The sequence below is a fragment of the Octopus sinensis genome, linkage group LG25 (genome assembly GCF_006345805.1).
Source record: "Octopus sinensis linkage group LG25, ASM634580v1, whole genome shotgun sequence".
Taxonomy (NCBI): Eukaryota; Metazoa; Mollusca; class Cephalopoda; order Octopoda; family Octopodidae; genus Octopus; species Octopus sinensis.
This window is the reverse complement of record NC_043021.1, coordinates 1,188,442-1,197,529: the sequence shown is the minus strand read 5'-3', so window position 1 is coordinate 1,197,529 and position 9,088 is coordinate 1,188,442. Positions and strand designations below refer to the sequence as shown.

The following is a 9,088-nucleotide window of genomic DNA, read 5'->3' as shown; positions in this document are numbered from 1 at the left end:
AGGATAAGCTTCTGGAAAGTTTTACAGATTTTTTCATGTATGTATGCATGCCTGAGCATACACACATTTTAAAAACTATGTATATTATGTTTTTTCTTCTGTGCTATTCTAGGTGTTTGTTAAGTTTGCAGAAATCAATGTTTAAAATTTGATCTATAGATTAATTGTTTTCCTTGATCTCTCAAGTTGCTGCCACGAAATACTGGGAATCTCATTCAGATTTCGTTTCCATCTTCCCTTCCGAGATACAGGGATATTGTCCCTGTCGTTATTTGACCAGAGATACTGATCGATGTTAGAATCTTACAAAATTTATCAAAGTTTAGAATTCCAAATGTTGATAGTGATTACAAAGTACAAATCATTTATGAAAAATTGAGGTCTGAAAGAATATTTTCAGTAAAAGTTCTGTACTCTCTCCCTCTCTCTCCTCTCTCTCTCCTTCTCTCTCTCCCCTTCTCTCCTTCTCTCTCTCTCTCCCTCTTTCCTTTCTTCTCTCATGATTTATTTAGAAAAATCTTTTAAATGATTATTTGAGTAGCTTATAAGAAATTAAACCAAAACAACAGCAGTGATGGAATCAATCGGAAATTTTATTTTAGAAAAAAAGTGTCAAGATTAGATTTACTATTTTCTGTGGTTAACGTTAGTGTCATGTCATTATTTTACCAATTATTCTAAAAATATAATCCAAAATTTCTGCTTTAAGCCCTGAACCGCACTGACCTCTCAACAGGAAATATCCGGCAAAGCGTTCATATAACTCGGACCCAAAAAGGCTTCATAGTGACTGAGTATCTCAATAAGGGATTCAGTACTAGATGAAAATATCAAGTTTTTACCGAACTTGTCAGAAAATAGAGTGCTATCACTTTTGCTATCAAAGTTTTCAAATATTTCTTCGATTTGGTCATCGGTCAAGTTGTTTCTACCAACAATTGCATGAGGAGGAACTTGAGCCAGATGGCATTGTTCGTAATCTCCGATTTCGGCCGTTGACCCATCCGCGCACAATAATTCATAATCACTTTTTGTAAGTTCCTTCAGGAATGTACTATGCTTCACAAAGGCAACATCAGCTTCAGTCTCCATCAAGCATTTAGCTGCTCCGTTGTACCCGTAGTAAAAATTATCACTGTTCCGTTTGCAGTTCGGAGTGCACAACCTGCACATATTTGAACCATTTATTGCACCAGGGACACAGCTTGCATTGAAAAAATTCGAAGCTTGAGTTAACTGGTTGTTCTTATTAGTAAATAATACACTCATCGGAATAAACCAACCAGCAGTTTTGTTCAGACCTGTGTGACAAGATATCTTACCTGGAAAAAGAGAGAAAGGAAATAAAATTTTTGAAAAATATAAAAAAACATTTCACACGAAAGAAAGCGCAGAAATCTTGAAAAGAAACCGTTTCAAGTTAGCATCTGAAAAGCCTTTTTATGTTTTGTTGTGATTTGGGGAGTTGCCTGGAAGAAAGAAGCCTGTTAGATAAATTCCCATGTTACACCCATTTTCGCTCTGGGTTTAAATGCCACGCGAGCCAACTTCGTACTTCTTCCTTCTAGGGTCAGTAAAATAATTGTTCGTATAATGCATATAGCACTGCCATTATAATACTAGGTCTCAATGTGATTCACTTGCCCCATTGCTAAGATATGTAGCTTTGTACCAATGTTAGAAATAGTTGATATTATTGCGACAAGTGTGGTGGAGTAACGGAATCGGTAAATATTGAAACAGGCTCAATATCCTTTAATATGAAAAGTCATAAGCATCACGACACCTACTTTCGATCATTTGTAAGAACCAAGTTTCACAATGCTTGCTATTGAAACGAGTGATCCAAATGATTGTGGCATTGAGGAGGTTTGATAATATGACAAAAACATGTCTAAATTTGTCACCCTTATCTGTTAAAGATCAGACATATTTTTGTTGTCATAGTATAAGCAATTTCCATATAAAATTAGTTGTGACTGTGATGCTTCATTGAAGAGGTAGAATCGTCAGTCAGTCAAAATAGCTTTGGTATTTAGTCGTAACCCTTTAGGTTCTGAACTTAAGTTCCGTCCGCATCAGCTGTTCTTTTCATCTTCCTGGGCTGAATAAAATGAAATACCAGACAGGTACTTGAGTCGTTTCTTATAATGTATTTCAGTTGTGAATGAAATTACAAATACATAACACTTTTTTGTATTGACTCTGAATGGTCCCCCTTGCTTTTGATTTAGTTAAACAATGTTATTAGTACCGTTTAATTATGATCGATCCATTTACTTCACTGCAGAATAATGGTCGTTCTCTTGTCGCTGGGGACTCATACGACAACGATTTTCAATGCTGATTATGTCAGTTGTGTTCTATTGTGATTTGGGGAGTTGCCTGGAAAAACCAGAGGCCTGTTAGATAAATTCCCATCTTACATCCATTTTCGTTCTGGGTTTAAATGCCACTCGAGCCAAAAATCTTACCATTATCTCATCGTCCCTAGATTTTGACCTTGCTTTTTTTTTTAATAAGAAATGAATATCGGAAATTACTTACCTTGTAACGTGTTGATATTAACATTTGAGCTTTTCTTTGCTACGGCTACAGCGAAGTAACCTGCTCCAATAGGTAAACCACTATAAGTTTCTGCTACAATGGGTTTTAGATTATAGCACCTAGAGAAACCAATATTTAAATAATGAGGAAGATTATCTGATATCACTAACTTAATATTACTAAATTCATTTCTGGTTCTGCTTTATATTTATATATTTCGATTGATATACTTTCCGATCGTCTTCTGATGCTCTACATTTATACACATAATACACACACACGCACACGTACACGCACACGTACACGCACACGTACACACACACACGCACTCTCACGCACATACAAGCAAATATTCATTCATGCATAATGACGGCCATTTTGTGTTGCAGTCTCCACTATGTTATGTGTGTGTGCGTGCGCGCGCACGCGCGTGTGTGTGTGTATACTACCAGACAGATAATGGCTATTTTGCTCTTCCTGGCTTTTATCCTCCCTTCTATCGTGTCAATCCCATACTGTCCTGGTGTGCATCAACGATGCAGTTCCACCTTCCCACAGCTCCTAAAGAGTAAGTCGTTCCTAAGAAGGACTACAACTGCCTAAAGAATCCAGCCGCTCCGCCCCTGTCGAAGTGTAGACGCTTACTTGTTTAAAGATATGTCTATCGCTGCCGGTCCCCACCGACTCACTCTCTGAATCCAGGAAGATGGTTCGTAATGCGAGATCCAGACCTTTCCTCAACAGCAGTGATTCAGTCATCTGAACCCAGTCGATCAGGGGATAAGCCCGTAGCCGTTGAAGAGGAGTACGAAGTCTCGTGCTTCGGAAATCTTGATTTCGGTGATGGCCATTATATCGTTGCCTAGATACCTGAGGTCGCCGAGTAAATGACTTTACTTGCGAAGCGGCCCCAGACCCTATGCATTCACTCCATTTTGAATAAGACCATGTTGGACGAAAGGGGAGGAGTGAGAAGGACCACTTGCTTTATTCCTATGAAAAGACAGACGATCCGTCATCAGGTAAGAGAGCCATCACCTACCGCCACCACCAGCCCCAACATATTTCTTTTAACACATCTACTGCCCTTACCTCCGCAACGTGTATGATGAAAGAAGGATCAACAACTCATTTCTAAGTGACGCTGGGGAGTGCCTCGTTGATCCCAATCCAAATATCAAGTGTTTGACAAATTGTTTGCCTCGCATGACGACAGCTTTTACTTCTACACTAGCCCCAAACACCTTTCCGAAAGCTCTACGGCTAGTCTTCCAATGCGCCGGCTTTTCACGTTGATGTAAGTCACTATACATCGATTTGTTTAGTCGATAACATAATCGCTTGCTTCACTTTTCTCTCTCTTTGAATACTGATTTTCTTTTTTAATAATTTCTGTCAACAGCCCCAGTCTTTCTGTGACTCGAACTGTGTTTTCCAAAAGATCCGGTTGCTTAACTCTCTGCCTATACTTTTTGTTGTTTATAGTGTTGTTACAGTTACAGGAGTCTAGGCACCCTAATCAGCTAAGAATGTTATGGTAACCATGTAATCCGTACCCTGCAGTTATAGTCGGACTCAGAACGTAAAGACAGACGAAATCCTGCTAAGCACTTTGCCTGGGGTGCTAACGATTCTGCCAGCTCGCTACCTTTTGATAACAACGGCAACAAGCACCACCCTGAGGTTGTAACTGAGCGAGAAAATGTTAAGATTCTTTGGGACTTTCCAGTATGTACAGACCGGACCATCAAACCAGATATTGTTGTGAAAGACCAAAACAATGAAGTCTGCTCATTGATTGACTCGAGCAGAGCCTGTGATCATAACATCTCGGCAAAAGAATTCGATAAGCTCAGAAAATATGAAGATTTGGTAATCGAAATCGTAAAGACGGCTACAATACCAGTGATTGTAAGAGCACTTGGAATGATCAAAAATGGAACTGAAAATCATTTGAGGATGATCCCTGGCTTACCATCCATACAGGAAGTACAAAAGATTGTTTTATCTGATACTTCACAAGTACGGAGAAGAGCAATACTGCTGGAAATTTTCTTTCCTTTATTTCTTTCCCCTTTGTTTTCTTTGTTTTTTTATTTTTTTCTATCTTTAGTTCTCTCTCTCTCTCTCTCTCTCTCTCTCTCTCTCTCTCTCTCTCTCTCTCTCTCTCTGTCTTCCCTTTTTTCTATCACCTAACTTTGTAAATGAACAATCTGATGTGTTTATTCTAATGGCCTACCAATGCACACCGTGAGTTTCTTTGCCTTAGGTATCAGGAAGACACTCGGCAAAAAATGGAAACAGAATTTAAAGAAGATAATAATAATGATAATAACAACAACAATGATAAATAAATAAATTAATTAATAAACTTACTTGCCGGCTTTGTAAATGTTTCCTCCGTCAAGACTCGTTATATCAGCCAAATTCTTAGCGATTTTTTCCAGGCAATCGCTAGCACTGGAGCCTTTCACACATGTAATGTTCTGGAATGTTTTACATTTCTGCCTTTCTTTCTCTGAAGTCACACAAAGTCTTGGTTCACTGGCTTCTGGAATATGGAAGTGGAAGATAGTCAATCTCTCTCTTTCTCTCTCTCTCTCTCATACACAAACTCACACACATATGTATGTATGTATGTATGTGTATACAGGTTATAAAAATACAAGTTATTAAAACCAACGCAAGTCGATGGGGTTTTTTTACTTGATATTTCAATATTTCAGGGTCAGGATTTGTTCTTCAGAAATTGTCTTGTTAACTGACAGAAAAATCATCGTGAGTTCCCGATTAGTGACAGGCGAAACAGGATATATTCTGTCGAACTAACGATAATGAATTAGACATTTTTATGCACTCTCAGATGAGTTCTTTATTATAAGTAGCCGGAAACAGCTTCTTTTTGAACTTGTCAATCCCTTAATAGGCACCGAATACTTAAGAGGTTCGCTTCATAGCTACGACGTTCTGGATTCGATCTCAATGCATGGCAATTTGGGTCTGTGTCATTTTCTAAAGACTCAAATTTACCAATATCTTATAAGAGGAACTGGGTTGGCGAAAACTGTACAGAAGCCAATTGAATGGATTGTTCTAGTAATTTAAGGATCCAGTGTTGTCACATCGAATGTTGAGGCAGGTTCTTCCTGGGAATCAATCTAACAATACACGTTAAGTTTACCCAACAACTGAATCCTCGTAGTCACACGACGAAGATCCATTATCATTGTCGTCATATATATATTCGTACGTATGTATATTCTGTGTGTATAGATGTTTATATATATATATATATATATATATATATATATTCTGTTGTGTCCGTGGAGAGTCATTTTCTTTTTGTGCCTCATAATATAACACACTCACCGGTAACATTTCCACTAATTCCTTATTTTTATTTGCCTAAAATTTTCGTTGCGTCTTGTAACCTTTTCAATAGTCTTGACTCTGTCCGTTATTTACAATGCTTTCCTTTTTGTTTGTGCGCATGTGTGTGGGTCAGTTCACCTGCTGATCTTATGATTCCAGAAGAGGTCATCAGAGATGGTAGAGCCGAGGTAGGGGAATTCATGAATTACCTCCAGCTTGTAGTTGTTGATGGCGATGGTGGAAGGTGGGTACTTGACACCCTGACCTAGTATGTTGGTCCCCTTCAGACTGATAGGCTGAATTCCTGACGGGTTTTTGAGAGTTTGTCCACGAGGTGCTGCATTTGTCCCCCATAATGCACTGTCAGTGCTGTGTCGTCCGCCAACAGCATTTCTCTGATGACTACCTGACGAACCCTGGATTTTGCTTTCAGCCTCGACAGGCTAAAGAGTTTACCGTCGGATCTGAAGTGAAGATAGACACCATCCGTTGATGTTCCAAATGAGTGCTTCAGCATGACTGTGAAGAAGCTGCCGAATAGGATGGGAGCAAGCACACAGCCCAGATTTACGCCGCTACACATGCCTCTGAAGAAGAACCATCGAATTGAACGATGCCTTTCAGATATGCGTGAAACGATTGGACATTCCTGGTGAGTCTTGGAGAACACTCAATATTGGCAAGGATTTTGAACAGGCCATCTCTACTGACTCGGTCAAAGACCTTTGTGAGGTCGATGAAAGTGATCAAGAGTGGCTGTATTTGCTCTCGACATTTCTGTAACTGTCGAAGAGAGAAGATCCTGTTGATGGTAGTGTTCTGATCTGAAGCTACACTGAGATTCGGGGTATACCCTCGCAGCAATTTTCTATAGTCTGTTTAGGACTATGCGGGCCAAGACCTCCCCTGTGATGCTTAACAGCGAGATGTCTCGGTAGTTATTGTAGTCGCTTCTGTCCTCTTTGTTCTTATATAGGGTGACAATTTTGCAATCTCTCATGTTTTGCGGGACTGTTCTCCACTCCCAGCACTGACACATTAGCTTCAACAAGTGGCGATGTAGAACTCTCCTTGCGCACCTGATGATCTCTAGTAGAATACCGTCCAAACCTGGTGCTCTTCCAGTGGGAAATACAAAAATGAAGATATTTTTTAGAACGCAGAGTTGCATTTTGGACAGCAAAAATACTGGGAAAATTACCCTTACAAGGCGGGAAATTTTGTCAGCAATCAACCATGGGACTCGAACACATATGCATCGAAGACTCGGGTTGATTGCCTTACCATTAAGCTAAAGTGCCCAACTTCAGCCCCCGAATTAGACGCTAAGCAGTATAGTTTTTTATAGAACAACCATACAGCCCGAGGCCATGTTGGTGCACGACCTTGAAGAACTTGAAGACCTCAGGACTTATTTTTTAAAGTCTGGTACTTATTCTATCAGTCTTTTTGCCGAACCGCTAAGTTTCGGGAACATAAACACCAGCGCTGGTTGTCAAGCGGCAAGGAAGATGGACAACCCAGACACAGAGATACACATACATATACACACATGGATACACACACACACACGCACACACACACACACACACACACACACACACAAACATATATATTCGACGGACTTCTTTCATTTTCCGTCTACCAAATCCACTTACAAGGCTTTGGTCGGGCCGGAGTTGTAGTAGGAGATACTTGCCCAAGGTGCCATGCTGTTGGGAAGCAAGCTTCTTATCACACAGCCTTATATGTGTGCGCGTGTGTATGTGTTTATATTTGTGTGTGTGCGCGCGTGTGTGAGTGTGTGTGTGTGTTTATATTTGTGTGTGTGTGCGCGCGTGCGTGTGCGTTCGTGTGTGAGTGTGTGTGTGTGTGTGTGTGTGTGTGTGTGTGCGCGCGTGTGCGTGTGCGTTCGTGTGTGAGTGTGTGTGTGTGTGTGTGTGTGTGTGTGTGTGTGTGTGTGCGCGCGTGCGTGTGCGTTCGTGTGTGAGTGTTTGTGTGTGTGTGTGTGTTGCATAAATGTTAATGCTAAATAAACTTTAACCTTTTCAGATTAAAAAATCGAATCGGAATCGTTGGGGTCATCTTGAAAATGGTGGTGCTGTTGTAGATTTATTGGAGAAAGGGTGTTTGATGTGCAGGAGGACAAAGGGTTTGGCTCTTTAGGTCATTAGTTCTCCCTGTTCTGATTAATATTGGTAAGACTTGAACACTGTCCGGGGCCCTTAGTATCCGCCTCAACCTCTTTGCTACCAGGTTACTTCGCTGGATTATGGCTTAGCATTGGTCTAATTTCGTATCCAGTCAACAACTCTGCAGAGAAACTAGGATGCGTCCTGTTTCTTGTATGATTCTGGAGCGCCTACTCCGACGGTTTGGTCATGCTGCTTGACTTCTCGAGTTAAACCCTGCTAACCGTTTTCTCCTCATTGAGGATCCGGCTGGGTTGACGGCTCATTTTGGTCGACCACGTACCACATGTTAGATGAGAAAGTAGCTCTCAGAGTTGGGTTCTGACAGCTAATTTCAGGCCCTTGCAATTTTTTTCTTTTTTAAGAAAGGATACAATGCGTTTATTGTATGTATAACTGGTAGAGAAGACAGTAATTATCAATTCAGGTAACTGAAAAATAAGACTGAAGCCAGGGGGTCTTGAAAATGTTGAGGGTCACAACTTTTGATCCTTCTCTCTGCTGTTTCTACCAAATTGTTACCATCCAATGCAAAAAAATAATAATAAGGAATATGAATGACTAAAATAAAGAATCAAATATACTTACCTGCAAATGAGGCCAGTATTATTAGCAGCAGGAGTTGGAATGGGCCAGAAGATGCCATTGTTCTTGTGATTCTCGGTTGATTCAGTCACTTGTTTCGCCGCCGGGTTTAAGTGCCAACCAAGCTCTCGCTCTCGCTGCTTTTATACTTTCAAGCTGCCCTTGTCAGCCACAACCACCCAACTACACGACCCTGATGGCGCGAAAGGTTCCCCAAACATATCGCTTTGTCTCATTCGTTTATCTTCTCTCTCTCTCTCTCTCTCTCTCTCTCTCTCTCTCTCTTCTCTCTCTCTCTCTCTCTCTCTCTCTCTCTCTTTCCTCTCTCGGTATTTCAACGGATTATTTTTCTCCTATTGTTCTCGATGCTATTTTTATTGTTATAGTTCATT

The 9,088-nt window shown here is 40.4% G+C and overlaps 1 protein-coding gene across 2 annotated transcripts; it reads right to left on the bottom strand.

Annotated features, from left to right (window-relative positions):
* Window positions 1-571: 571 nt before the first annotated feature.
* Window positions 572-8,858, bottom strand: LOC115224454 (serotransferrin-like). 2 transcript variants are annotated; one of them, XM_029795358.2, is made up of 4 exons: window positions 8,700-8,858; window positions 4,924-5,098; window positions 2,548-2,666; window positions 572-1,322 (listed from the first exon to the last, which is right to left on the bottom strand). In XM_029795358.2, exons 1-4 carry the CDS (start codon window positions 8,755-8,757, stop codon window positions 730-732), a joined length of 945 nt encoding a protein of 314 aa, XP_029651218.1. In that variant the 5' UTR covers window positions 8,758-8,858; the 3' UTR covers window positions 572-729. The 2 variants fall into 2 exon arrangements, with proteins under 2 accessions (XP_029651218.1, XP_036369247.1); XM_036513354.1 differs by having other exon boundaries at window positions 4,924-5,095; window positions 8,700-8,822.
* Between the last annotated feature and the right edge of the window lie 230 nt (window positions 8,859-9,088).